The sequence below is a fragment of the Tachysurus fulvidraco genome, chromosome 3, assembly GCF_022655615.1.
Source record: "Tachysurus fulvidraco isolate hzauxx_2018 chromosome 3, HZAU_PFXX_2.0, whole genome shotgun sequence".
NCBI lineage: Eukaryota > Metazoa > Chordata > Actinopteri > Siluriformes > Bagridae > Tachysurus > Tachysurus fulvidraco.
Window position 1 is genome coordinate 27,877,202 of NC_062520.1, and position 13,598 is coordinate 27,890,799.

General features: G+C 39.0%; 1 protein-coding gene across 14 annotated transcripts in view; it reads right to left on the reverse strand.

The window, feature by feature from the left end:
* Positions 1 to 13,598, reverse strand: part of si:ch211-285f17.1 (sickle tail protein) — a 93,960-nt gene that overhangs the window by 20,935 nt on the left and 59,427 nt on the right. For 13 of the 14 annotated variants that reach the window (XR_003441692.2, XR_003441694.2, XR_003441693.2 and 10 more), the window contains 6 exons: positions 7,360 to 8,036; positions 5,872 to 5,979; positions 5,636 to 5,685; positions 3,285 to 3,451; positions 2,997 to 3,172; positions 1,026 to 1,162 (listed from right to left, as the gene is read on the reverse strand). Coding sequence is in view for 11 of the 14 variants with exons in the window: in XM_047810785.1 (XP_047666741.1) it covers positions 1,026 to 1,162; positions 2,997 to 3,172; positions 3,285 to 3,451; positions 5,636 to 5,685; positions 5,872 to 5,979; positions 7,360 to 8,036 (1,315 nt within the window). In the remaining 3 variants the exon portion in view is untranslated. The remainder of the gene's footprint in view (positions 1 to 1,025; positions 1,163 to 2,996; positions 3,173 to 3,284; positions 3,452 to 5,635; positions 5,686 to 5,871; positions 5,980 to 7,359; positions 8,037 to 13,598) is intronic. The other variant, XM_047810788.1, reaches the window with a different exon arrangement.

The following is a 13,598-nucleotide window of genomic DNA, read 5'->3' on the forward strand; positions in this document are numbered from 1 at the left end:
AAGACATCTACAAAATGACATAAATATTAATGTAATAATTCATGTGTGATAAAAGACAGTGTCCTTGTACATACTGGCACATATTTACAACCAGTTCTATGCCTGCTTTGAGAAATGAGATGCATGAGGAAATGTTGACACATGCCCAGTCTTCCAGCAGGCTCATGTAGTGAAAATTATTTTATTTAAAATGACTATTTACAATATATATACTGCAGTTCTAAAGAAATATTTATTTTTACTCATACACATGTTGAACCCAATAGGCGGATATCCATGTATCAGCATTTGACCACAGTCAGAGATAGAGGTGTTCTGTCCTCCAAAGTTGTCCCTTTAAACCCCCCCCCCCCTTTTTTTTTACCTCTTCTATTTATGAATATAATGTAGAAGCGTGAGGTGTCACCCTTGGAAAGTTAACAGTTGCAATGCAGTAATGATGAATTATATAGTATATACAATATTTAAGTTCACACACCTGCCATTTGTTTTTGCATCATTTGTATTTATATCATGTTTTTTGAACATATATTTGGTTGGAGAACAGTGTGTTTTTAGCAGTTTTAACATTGCTGTAATTTGCCAAGATTTGAGTTTACATTTATGGCATTTAGCAGACACCCTTATCCAGAGTGACTTACAACTGAGCAACAGAGGGTTAAGGGCCTTGCGCAGGGGCCCAGCAGTGGCAGTTTGGTGGACCTGGGGTTCGAACCCATGACCTTCCAATCAGTAACCTTAACCACTGAGCTACCGCATCCAACAGTTTCATGCACATATGGCAGGTTGATGTATTCTGTCTAAAACTGACAGTTATCACTGTGTGGTCTTTGTGTTGTTGTACTATATTAACACATTGTTGGTGATATAACTACCAGATTTAGCCATTAGCAGTCTGATTTTCACCTGTTACGTCTGTCTTTCATTTGGAATAACATGAAGCATATTTTACACCACACACAAATGGGATTTCTTTATAATGGTAGTAAATCATACTTCTCCATAAAAAAAATACAGTCTTTTACCTTTAAGTGATGCCAGACTTTCTCCAACTTTCCTCAGGCCCACTGCTCCTTCCTCTACTTCCTTCAGGGTGATTGGTCTCACAGATGTGGATGAGCTCGAGTCCTTTCTCACAGACTCTATGTATTGCTCCAGATCACTGCACAAATGTTTAATGATTTATTTCTTACTGGTGTCCACACATTGTTATAAACTATTTTATAAGAAAACTTTCTATATATTTATAACGGCAGGTATACAAACAGTTTCTAAGAATTATATTTAAAAGCCTACTTAATAAAAAAAAAACCCACTTAAAAACAGAGTAAAATGTGTTATCACAGGAACTCTGAGCAAGGAGTAGAGTGAAATCTTACAGTACATCTTGTGTGTGAAAACAGTTTCATTGCTGTAAATTAATAAGCCATGGCCCATTTGCATAGTATAACAAAATGAAGTGCACAATAAGAAGGATATAAAGTATGCAAAGCAAAATCCTGCCAATGCTGTTTCCAGTTGACAAAAAATAAGAAAAAAGAAAACCCATGCTAAGAAAACTGCCATCAGATCACAAGATAAAAATGCACTCAAGTAGGCATAGACATGTGAAATGCTATAAAACTAATAATCAACACTGGTCAATGGGTGGAGGTTGACTCATCGCCTGAATTTGCTCAAAGAGTTGGGATCACACACACACACACACACACAAATAAATAAATAAATAAAAATGAAGCGAAGTGACGGGACATACGGCTAAGTATGGTGATACATACTCAAAATTCGTTCTCTGTATTTAACCCATCCAAAGTATTTTCCTTTAAACATAAAAATCTTTGTCCAGATTTGGAAACTAACGTGGCTTTTTAAAAGGCGGTGTTAGAACTGTGGCTTCTTCCTTGTTGAGGAGCCTTTCTGGTTATGTCTTTTTAAAAATATGGAAAAATACTCGTGTCATTCACAAAGTGAAAAACAAATGAAATCCGTGTAGAGGTTACATAGGACTTTTTAAAAACTTGAACCTTAGTGTGTATATAAACTTGTTTTTAACTGTATATGCATCAGCATCTTGTTGTATCACATTTTCATTAAACCAAACACAGGAAACCAGATAATGTTCCGTCACAGATGCTGTTAAGCGCTGTTAGAAAATTGCCTTGTGAATGTATTACTCATGCACACCTTCAGATTTGAATTGCAATGACATTTTTGTCTACTCTAGATGGCACACAAACATTAGTTTCACTACAAACTCACTGTGTGATGTCCTTCATTAAAATGAAAGGTCGGGTCCTCACATACAGGTTAACCAATGTCCGGTAGCCTCTAAACACTGTGTAAACACTCACAGAACATCTGAACACGACCCAGTGCACACGTGGCAGTGTATTTAAAGCCCAAATGGCTTAGCCAACTTGTTCATGCAGCAAGTGGAGATTTCATGCTAAATTCCTCACTGGCCTGAGCACTTTATAACATGCTTTTTAAAGCCCTAAATCCAAAGTCAGTGTTTCAAGCAATTCTGATCTGTGGTGTTTTTAGGACAGCAGATATGTAAACCACCAGAGTTAAAAAATAAGTGTTTCTGGCAGAGAAACACTTGGTGGAGCATCAGATTATAAGTTTGAATCCTGACAATGGATATTCATTATATTTTTATTGTGCCAGTTTGGTATTGGCTTCTCCTTGCTTCTGCAGCCAAAATTGCTAACATTACACCTGACTGAAACTCTACCTTATACATCATTTTATACAGGGAACCTCCTATATTTCAGCTTTTAGCTTCACTGAGCTCCCCAATTCTATATTCTGTGGTCTGGTTTGGCTCATTCATTCGTAATATTACCATAATCCCAGCTGTGAATTTTGTTAGCTGTAAATGACAAAACAAAGACATAATTTCTTCTGTACATTATAACCTTTTGTTTAGTGTTTTTGATACCGTTTCTGTCCTAAGTAGGCAGAATACAACTGAACAGAGCTCACTTCCTCACCCTAACTGTGAAAGAACTGCTTCTTCCATGCTGAGATATTTGTGTCTCTCTTCCTCGACTAGAGCTCGTTGTCTCTGTGCAGGATCTTCTTGTCGTCTCAACTCTTCAGCCAGCCTTTCGCTGATCTCTTGTTCCACCTGTTTAATCTGAGCACGCACACACTCCTGATTCTGCAACTGCAAAATGCACACCCACACAGATAGCCACGCTAAATACAACACAGATCAGGTGTAGTGCATGTAACACACTTGGTATGTATAAAATGAGTGGCCCTTTTATTTACTGTACCTGGAGTTGCCTAATCTCCTGCAACTGGAGGCGCAGCCCAGAGATGTTCTTCCTGAAATGTAGGAGGTTCACCTGTAGTGGAATGGCACTAATGGGATGTGTTGTGATCGAGTTGCTTTCAGGTGTAACATCTGCAATTTTGGTTCCAAGCACTGGAGAAGAACCTCCTGTTCAAATAAAGAGCAGAGACCTAGCTCTAACAATAAGCATATAAACTAATTGGCCAAATGTCTGAACATCTGACCATCAAACACGTATGTGTACCAAAGATACACGCCTTTTGCTGGTAGAACTGCATCCTTTCTTTTGAGAAGGCTTCATACTAGATTTTAGGAACTGGTTGTGAGAATTTGTTGGACTCATTCAGTCACATGAAAACTGAAGTTGAGGAGGCCTGGTATACAGTCAGTGTTTAAATTCAACCCAATTTAAATTCTTCCAGTGTAATCTTGGAAATGCATGTCTTATAGACTTTACATTGTGCACAGTGGCATCATCATGCCAGAACAAGTTTGGAGCAACAGTTTGAGTAAGGCCCACGTGTGTGTGCGATGGTCATTTGTCCATATATGCACACACGCTCACGCGCACACACACGCGCACACACGCTCACGCGCACACACGCGCACACACGCTCACGCGCACACACGCGCACACACAGCCGCACACACGCTCACGCGCACACACGCGCACGCTCACATGCTCACGCGCACGCGCACACGCGCACGCGCACACGCGCACACACACGCGCACACACACGCGCGCACACACGCGCGCACGCGCACACACACGCGCACACACACGCGCACACACACGCGCACACACGCGCGCACACACGCGCGCACACACACGCGCACACACACGCGCACACACACGCGCACACACACGCGCACACACACGCGCACACACACGCGCACACACACGCGCACACACACGCGCACACACACGCGCACACACACGCGCACACACACGCGCACACACACGCGCACACACACGCGCACACACACGCGCACACACACGCGCACACACACGCGCACACACACGCGCACACACACGCGCACACACACGCGCACACACACGCGCACACACACGCGCACACACACGCGCACACACACGCGCACACACACACACACACTTCTGAAAGAATTTGAACTTAATGGCCAATTATTTTGTTTTTGCTGCAACTGAAGACATTTTGGTTTGAGATCAAAAGATGAATGTTAAAATTTATGCAATTTCAGCTTTGATTTACTTATAATTCCATCTAGATGTAACTTGAGAACCTGGCACCTTCTGTGACAGACCACCCAACTTTTCAGTGAGCAAAATTTTAGGAACAGTAAATTAATACATCAAGTTTGGTTGCATGTCCATGCTTGCAATAACTGTATCAAGCCAGTGGCCCGCTGGCATCAACAAAATGTTGTATTCTTCTAATGTGATACTTGCAGACTTGTATCACAGCTTTTTCTGGTGTTCCTTCGTTCAGTCTCCTCGTTGTTTGTTAAAATGCTTGCACAACTGGGTGGTGATCTTTTTCACTGATCAATGTTGTGTCGGTAGTGTGTTTAGGGTAATTGTCTTTCTTCATAATAAAGTTCCTCCTAATTATAGTGGATGTATTTCTCTGTATATTGGCAGACAGAATGATTCTGCAGACCTCTGAATCCATTCTGCTGCATAATGCATAAAATCATACACTTTCATGCTACCATGACTGGGTGATTGGATAGCTGCATACATGAGCAAGTGTAAAGGTGTAAATTGACAAGAGTTTGTTGACCAGTCCAGTCCAGCCTGCTGGGTAACATGTATCTTACCGTAAGATAATTAGAATACAAATAACATGCTGGCTTATGCAATAAGGTGTGGAAACCTGTTTATCTGCAAACAAGGAGCAGATGTATTTATGTTCAGGACATATAATCTCAATCAAATCCAATTCAGTTCTTACAACACATGGAAAAGTTTAATTGGATGAATACTATCGCAAACCACCGTACCTGCATAAACCCAGCATGGGTCATGAGTCATGATTGGTAAAATGCTTGTAGCAGCACATATTTGCATGAGAAAGTGTAACTGTGTGTACATGTTTAGTTGGTAACGGACACTGGGTGTGTTGTGTGTAGCAAGTGGGAGAACATGATATATGTCATTTTTGTACGAGTTAAAATGTAATGGCATGCATTTATGCTTTCTGTTGGTGGGTTTTGTGTTTTAATGCATCATTCTCACACTTCACATGTAGTTAGACATAAAAAGGAAGACTCGATAAAGAAAAAAGAATGAGGAAGAAAACAGAGTCAAAGACAAAGAGTAAATGAAAACAAGAGAACAAGATCTCTGACCTGTGCTAGATGTGCTGTGTACAGGTGACCCTGACTTCATGGTTCTGTCACTGAAATAACAGGAAATACAACATGTAGCAAACAAAAACAACACCACAAACGTATTACATAACACTGAACAAGAACACAAATATTCACACAGTTCACTGAATTAGTGATGCATTCTGACAGTTAGTAGGTTAAGGTTAAGGTTCTCATGCTACTGTAGACTACACTACCAAGATTGCCCTGCTTACCTGGCATTCTCCCCATCACCTCTGTTAATGCTGGGGCCTTTTAGTAGTGCATGCTGAACAAGCCCAGTCAAACTGGCTATCTGCTCCTCCATAGCCCTCATTCTCTCTCTGCAGAGAGACAGCAAACACAGACTCACAAGCTCACTACTGACTGTGTGTGCATGCAGAACGGTGAAATCCACAGTCATATAGAACTTTTAATGTTGTGGCTAATTACTGCATCCTCTATAGACACTGCATCAACAGAAAGGGGGCAGGTTTAGATCACCCCTATCAGTTACCAGAAGCATGCATCCCAATAAGTCACTCACATTACAATCAACAAGAATCCACCAGCCTTTCTTCATTCCCTCAACCACACAATGCAGCCACAAAGCAAAAGCTCACATTTCTCTCTGGGGTTGAGACCAAAAAAACAACAGCTCTCATCACATCGGAATAATATCAATGAATGCTCTCCAGCAGCATCACATGTTTGTTTGTCTTAGACTTATTCTCAATTTAGCGTAAATCCATTCACTTTCTGAGGGTATTCACTGTGTTATCTGTTCAGCAGCATAGACAATAAAAAGCTAAAAATGTTTTTGTTGCTCTGTTCTGAAGACAGCAGATTATTAACATCTATACGGGATGCAAACTATTTTAAATGCAAACATATTACACAACACTTTTTACAGAATAGCTGCAGATACCACTTATACACAGATATTCAAGTCGTCTGACAGCTAATATAATTTTTAACTGAACGTATGCATGAAGGCATGGGCCTTTCAGAGGCTGCTGTCACAATGTTGGATGTACACAAATGTCTTGAATGACTTTGTATGCGGCAGATTGTATCACAATTTCCTTTCAGCGGAACAAAAATGCTCAAACTTGTTTCAGTGCGACAATGCCTCTGCGCACAAAGCAAGGTCCATAAAGGCAAAGCCTGCCAAGGATGGAGTGGAAGACCTCACATAGCAGAGTCATGACCCCATCCCACTGAACACATTTGGAATAAATTGGAACACCAACTGCATGCCTGACTTCAATATTGCTCTTGTGGCTGAATGAGCACAAATCCCCTTAACCACGCTCCAAATAGTAGATTATTTGAACATTATTGGAGGACAAAATCCCTCAAATGTGATGTTGAAAAAGTGCATATAAGTGTGACTGTTATGCACCCACAAATTCTTGGCTATCTATTGTAAACACAGGCAGTAGTATTGCTTACTATTGTTGTCTAGAGTCTCAACTGTTTTTCACTCTGTTCTTACGAACACATTTTTACTGAACATTTTGTTTATTAGTCATTACTTTGGTGTTGCAAATTATTCAGAACTAAGCCAAAAGAAACCAGGCAATTGATTAAAAGTTTGTTATGGAAGAATATAGTGAGTCATAGGATTAAATGAGGGTTAGTATTCAAACTGCATACGGTTAAGAAAATGCATGTTTAGATATCTGGGCAGGTCCCTGCCATTGTTTTCTACCCCAACTTACCGTGTCTTAGGTTCAACAGGCGGCACAAGAGGGCCATGACCCTGAAGATCAGCGGTCACAGGAGACCCCACTGTATTCCTGCCTTTATCTACAGCAATAGGCCCTTCCTTTCTAAATGATTGTCTGACAGGTGATGATCTTTCAAGTCCCAAAGTGCCTTGACATTGGCTGGCCTGGATGTCAATTATCCTCATTTCACCCACTCTGTGCGGCGACGAGGGAGGTGTCTTCCAGCTTTTCTGTCGAAACAGGGAGTGATGCTCTGTCGACTCCATAGTCATTCCAGAAATGCCATAAGAACGGACAGAAGTACGATGGTACCCTTGGTCCATTGTTTCTAAGGGTGGAGTATGATGATGTAACAGAAACGGATCACTGTAGATTCCCTCTCCCCCCCTCCCAATGCCTTTGGCAGAGACATCTTCATCTGGCTTGACATCACGCCGTTCAAGGATGGCACTGGGGCATACTGAAGGTGAGTGGGAAGTCGTGGCCATTGGGTGGCCTGCTCTTTCACGAGGCATAGTGGCTCCTCCCCCTGATGAGCGGGGGCCAAAGGGAATACGTGAAGGCAAAGCAGTCACCGGTTGAGGAGTTGGAGGAAGAGATGGGCTGTTTGATGTCTGCCGTATCAAATGAGGAGCATCTCGACCTGTGTACATCACCTCTCTGTGCATCTGAGTGGAGAAAGAAGATAATTGTTCAATAATTAAGAGATTCAATGAAATTTGCAGAAGTGGGATGTTTCCCAGGGCCACATCCGGCCATTAGGATGTCTCTGTTTGGTCTGCATAAAGCATTAGCTGTTAGACCTCAAACTTGTCAGGAAAAGCCATGTGCTTTGTTTGTGTAGTACAGATTGCTGTGTTTAAGGATTACAGTTTGAATCACCACAATGTGACTAAATACGCAGAGAAACACAAGAACTTGACTGATGTAGAGTGGTGGCAGTGAGATCAGTGAAAGGGACAGCAGCTGGGAGGGATGTGTTCATGCAGGTAAATGCATGCGTGACTGAAATGAGACAAAATGGCAGGTTTTACAACCAATAGTTGTCCAAATCAGATGGGAAAATGATCAGACTTTTGAAGCAGATGAAGGATAAAGTGAGTGAAATGACTTTCCATTCATACATTTGTACATTTTACATTCACACATCCACGTCTTTCAACCAGACTTCAGAGCACATGTTCAAAAATGTTTTCTGATTGAACAAGAAAAAGAACTAAAAAAACACCAAAAATGTGTACGAGTTGAAACTATAAATTATGTTACATTAAAAATAAAATGAAAGAGTGATATAATTATTGACATTTCTAATATTTTATATTGCTATATTTAATATAGTACACATTTTCATAGGCTTATTGTAACATTGTCTAACCAGTAAATGTTAATAATAATGTGGTTGGCAAGGATAAATGTCCAACCCAGTTAAATCTGTACAAAATGAATCATGAGGCTTGTAAATTTTATTAAAAATATTGATGTGATCATTTAAAATAATAAGGTGCATATTTTATTTTAAAAATTGTGTGTTCTGTGTTTATTATAAAATATTGAGAAAATTTCATTAGTAAAATCAAGATCATTAGTAAAATCATTTTACTTCTTTTTAAGCAAACCTGTGTATTCTTTAGGCTTGATTTGAGGAACCAGTTATGCTTAGAAATTTGAGGAAAGAAGGCATCATGTTTATTTTAAGAGAATTGGTTCAATTATGCGGTTTTGATTAAGACGCCTTCATCTGAATCTAATAAATGGCAGTGCCATTTTGAAGGAGCAGACGAACAGTGAACATGATAAGAGGTTAAGCTTAATAACTTATACATTTTTTTTCATTTCTTAAGTAAACTCTTTCAGGAAAGACATTATTTGAATTTGAACAGCAGTGACCACGTTCACCCTGTTGAGTTGAATCGGGTGTTTTAAAATAAAGGTATCTAATTATGTGATGTGTTTTTTTGTGAAAGTAGGAACGATAGTCTGATCTTGAGCTGATGATAACTAACGATACTTAGATTTGTGCTGCACATCTTGATCACTAAAGCAAAATCATCATCATCATCATCATCATCATCATCATCAGTGTGTTCCGCAAGTTTTTCATGTCGTTATACATGTGGTTATGCATCGATGAGCTAGAAATAGGGCAATTTTTATGACTCATCATTTAAGAGAATTTATAAGCTCATATATTCACTTCAAAGTGTAAAATGGGTTAGAATTTTGAAACTTTTAACCCTTTCATGTTATATATGCAATGTTTTCTTTATACTCGACATGAGCTGGCTGAATTGTTCCCAAGTGTTGCAGAGATCGCTGGCCTGCTCTGTTTGACCTTCTCCAGGCATTTGAAATTTCCTGTATTGTCATTAAACCCCATCAGAGATAATATTGTGGTTGCAAGCTGAACATATTTTTAATAAATATTTGCCTGTTTCATTTTTCAGATTAATGAGAAAATTACCAGTCTGCACCTTGATCCAACATTTATGAAGATTTATGAAGATCCAACATTTATGAACATTTATGAAGGATTACTACACTTCTAAACTTTTCCTGCAAAGATTTTGAGAGATCGGGTGCCATACAGCAGGTATTATACAACATAATATCTGTACTTTCATTATTATTGGGTAATACTATTAATTTCTACACTTTTGTTGTCTCAGATTTCATCAATACATAGACTAGACTTGAGATGATGTCCTCCTTTGCTTGGTCTATTATTTGGGTGAAAAGGAGTAAGACCTCATCCAGGAGTACAATGTAAGTGTCTAAATATACTTATGATACGTATAATTTTCAGAAAACTGCATGACAGTTTTTTATTTACAAAAACAGAACTACAGCTTAAACACTGCATTGTTGAATGCATACATTAGGAATGTATGCAGTGTTGGACTAGTTAGTAACTACTCTGTAGTTAGAGTAAAAAACCTAGAAACGGTTTACTTCCTGATGTCTGCATTTTATGCTCTATAAGAAAAAAAATATTTTAACATTTTCAGCCTTACACAAATGAACTTTATGATCATCATAATTAAATCTTTTAGTTTTATTTTACAGTGTGAGAATGTGCCACATTCTACAAGAGAGATGTCCAGGAGAACGTCAGCATTTTCTTGCAGGGTGAAAGTCTAGGCTGGAAATCTGGCTAGAGCATGTGCAGTTCATCTTGGACTAGCACTAATCCTCACCTACCCCAAACAACTGAGGCACATGTTCGAGGCCTTTCAGAAGCTGCTTCTTGGAACTGGACGTATGCAAGTTTTCACCCAAACTATAATCACCCAAAAACAAACCTGTGTTAGATTTTGGTAGACAAATCCATTCTTGCGATGTTTTGGTGAAAATGCATTACATTCATTGATTGTGGTTTTAAAAATGTTCTGCAGCTTTTAGCAATTAACTGGTTTTATATGTTATGCAATACACAAGTTGTGTCAGGTTTTAGTCCACAATGTATCTATTCCCACAAAAAAAAGTCTGTGTATGCACAGAGTATGCTCAACAAGTACTGTATGCACAAGATCTGAAAATGTAAAACACTGTATAAACTTATCCATGTCAGGGGGAAAAAGGTTTAAAACTGCTGTAAATTTTAGATAGATTGTTTTACAAATGGTGTTTACCTTTTTGCTATCAGTGGAACATGGATTAAAAGCAGGTTTAATGTTTAACTGTTACAAGCCGTGATTTTGTGGACTGTCTATTCAGTCTGTACATGTCTGAGTGCAGGTTTGATGCCAGGCCAGAGTTTCCGACCTGCCCTAGCCTGCCCCCACCTCCATGACCTCATCATGGATCAGCTATATAAAGAGGAAGCAAAAGAAGGTGGAGGATGTTAGAAGTGGTGTTTTTATATCAGTGTTGAGATAATGATTGTTGTGTTTCTGATTCTGAGCTTGGTTTTCCCTTGGACTTGTTGGTGTGTTTCACACTTTATATACATATATATTTATCACTGTAAATATTGCTCACTGGTTTACTGGCAGTAGGGTCGTGGCTGCCCTTTTTTTCTTTGGGAGTGTGTTCCTTTGTCCCCCTGAGTGTGTTTTGGTAGTCAGGAAAGTCCCACTGCAGTTTTCTTTTCTTTGCTTTCAGGTAAGAATAGTTACTTAACTTTTAGTAACTATTAACTTAACTATAACTAAATTAAAAAATAATAATAATAATAATAATTTACTGTTCATCATAGACACTCTGTCTAAACTAATACCTTTCTGCTTTGGTAGAAATTGGAGGTTAGATTATTTGATATAAAACATTTAGAAGTCTGCAGAATATTTTATCAGTGTTGCAATCGTGTCATTGTTCTGTATACCACATCTCCTCCACTGAAAATGTACACAGAGCAAGCATGGGAAACCATGAATCCTCAATTATTGTTTTTTGCACATTTTGACTACAAATTTTAATAATATATTAATCTAATGTAATAAGTCTATGAAAATCAATTAACCTGTTAGTTCTAGAACTAGTTCATAAAATTTAGAAAAGCATTAATGAAACATAAGCTTATAACTGTGAAATGGCAAAATCTATAATCATTGGTCACTAAAAGAAAGTGGTAATCAGGTCAGTATAATTCAGAGCGATATCACTCACTTTTCTTTCTAAAATCTTTGAACACACTGTTTACAACCAACTGTCTCTCTATCTCTCACAGAACAAACTTAAAAATCCCAAACAGTCTGGTTTCAAAGTAGCACGTTCCACAGAGACTGCCATTTTGGCTGTCACTGAGAAACTACATGCTGCTAGATCAGTTCTCATCCTTCTCGACATTGCAGTAATGATTTCATTCGTAAGTGTCTGACATGACCAACTACAAGATTCCCTTGTCCACCCACAAAAGTCTTGGAATTGGGGCACAGCATGAAAATGATTGGCTTCATACTTGGAAAGTCAGCCATATCAGGTGACATGACGTCGCTCCCGCAGAGCACCTAGCACTATTCGACTGGTCCCAGCATCTCCCAGGGTAAGATGTAGGTATACAGCAAGACTCTTTTCTGTTCTGGCCCCTAGATGTCCGAACAGCAGAGCCACTGGCCATATTAAACGATTAATGAAGATCGTACCTACCTCTTTCTGAAACACTTAAAACAATCAGGGAAAATAAGTGCTAGTTTATGTGTATATTTTAAAACCTAAACAGTGTTTTAAGTTGACGGTATCCTAAGTCTATAACCTAGTGAACCAGTGTATTTATCAATGTATTATCGATAGAAACTTCATAGCACTGTTGTACGTCACTCTGGTAAGGATGTCTGTGCCAAATGCCATTTGAACTCTGCAAATGATCCAGAATGAAGCTGCGTGACTTTTAAACCTTCTGAAGTTCTCCTGTACTCAGATCCTCTAGCACTGTCAGACAGGTCTCATCATCTCTCAGGGTAAGGAAAGTATGCAAAAAGACTCTGGCAATGATGTGGTGGAATGAACTTCCGCTACATGTCCAAACAGCTGTGTCACTACAAGTCTTCAAACAACATGTAAAGACAGACCTCTTCCTAAACTAGCACTTGTATTAAAAAATCTTACTGCAGTTTTAGTCTGATGCTATTAGACCTAGTGAACCAGTATCAATGCCTTAATCAATATAGAAATATGTAAGTCACTCTGGATAAGAGCAACACCCAAATGCTGTAAATGTAATTTAACCAAGTATAAGATCAACACCAGAACATGCACATCATGTAGCAGCAATGACTTGATGCATTGAAGGATTTTTTCAATGGCAAAACTGAAAATACATAAATATATATATTTCACAATCATATCAGCAATTAGAATGTTCTACTTCACTTCAAGAGACCAAACAAATTTCACCATTAAATCAACTTACTAGATATCATACCCCCATTTTTAATCAAACAGATAATACCAGAAGTCAATCAACCAAACCAAACCTCTTCTGAAAATAATACGTTTCCCCTAGGCACTGGTTATGTACCTAAATCATTTAAACAAGTTATCAACACCCTAATAAAAAAACCTGACCTCGATCCGTCAGCTGTCCAACCATAGGCCAACATCTAACCTCCCCTTTATCGCCAAGCTCCTAGAATAGGTTGTAGCCCAGGAGTTATGCTCAGACCTACATAGGAATACAACTCATGAAAGTTTCAGTCAGGATTTGGCTTCATTATAGCCCAGAAACAGCTCTGGTTAAAATGGTAACTGACCAGTGCCCAGAGTACTGTCCTCTTATTATTTTTTCTTGATAG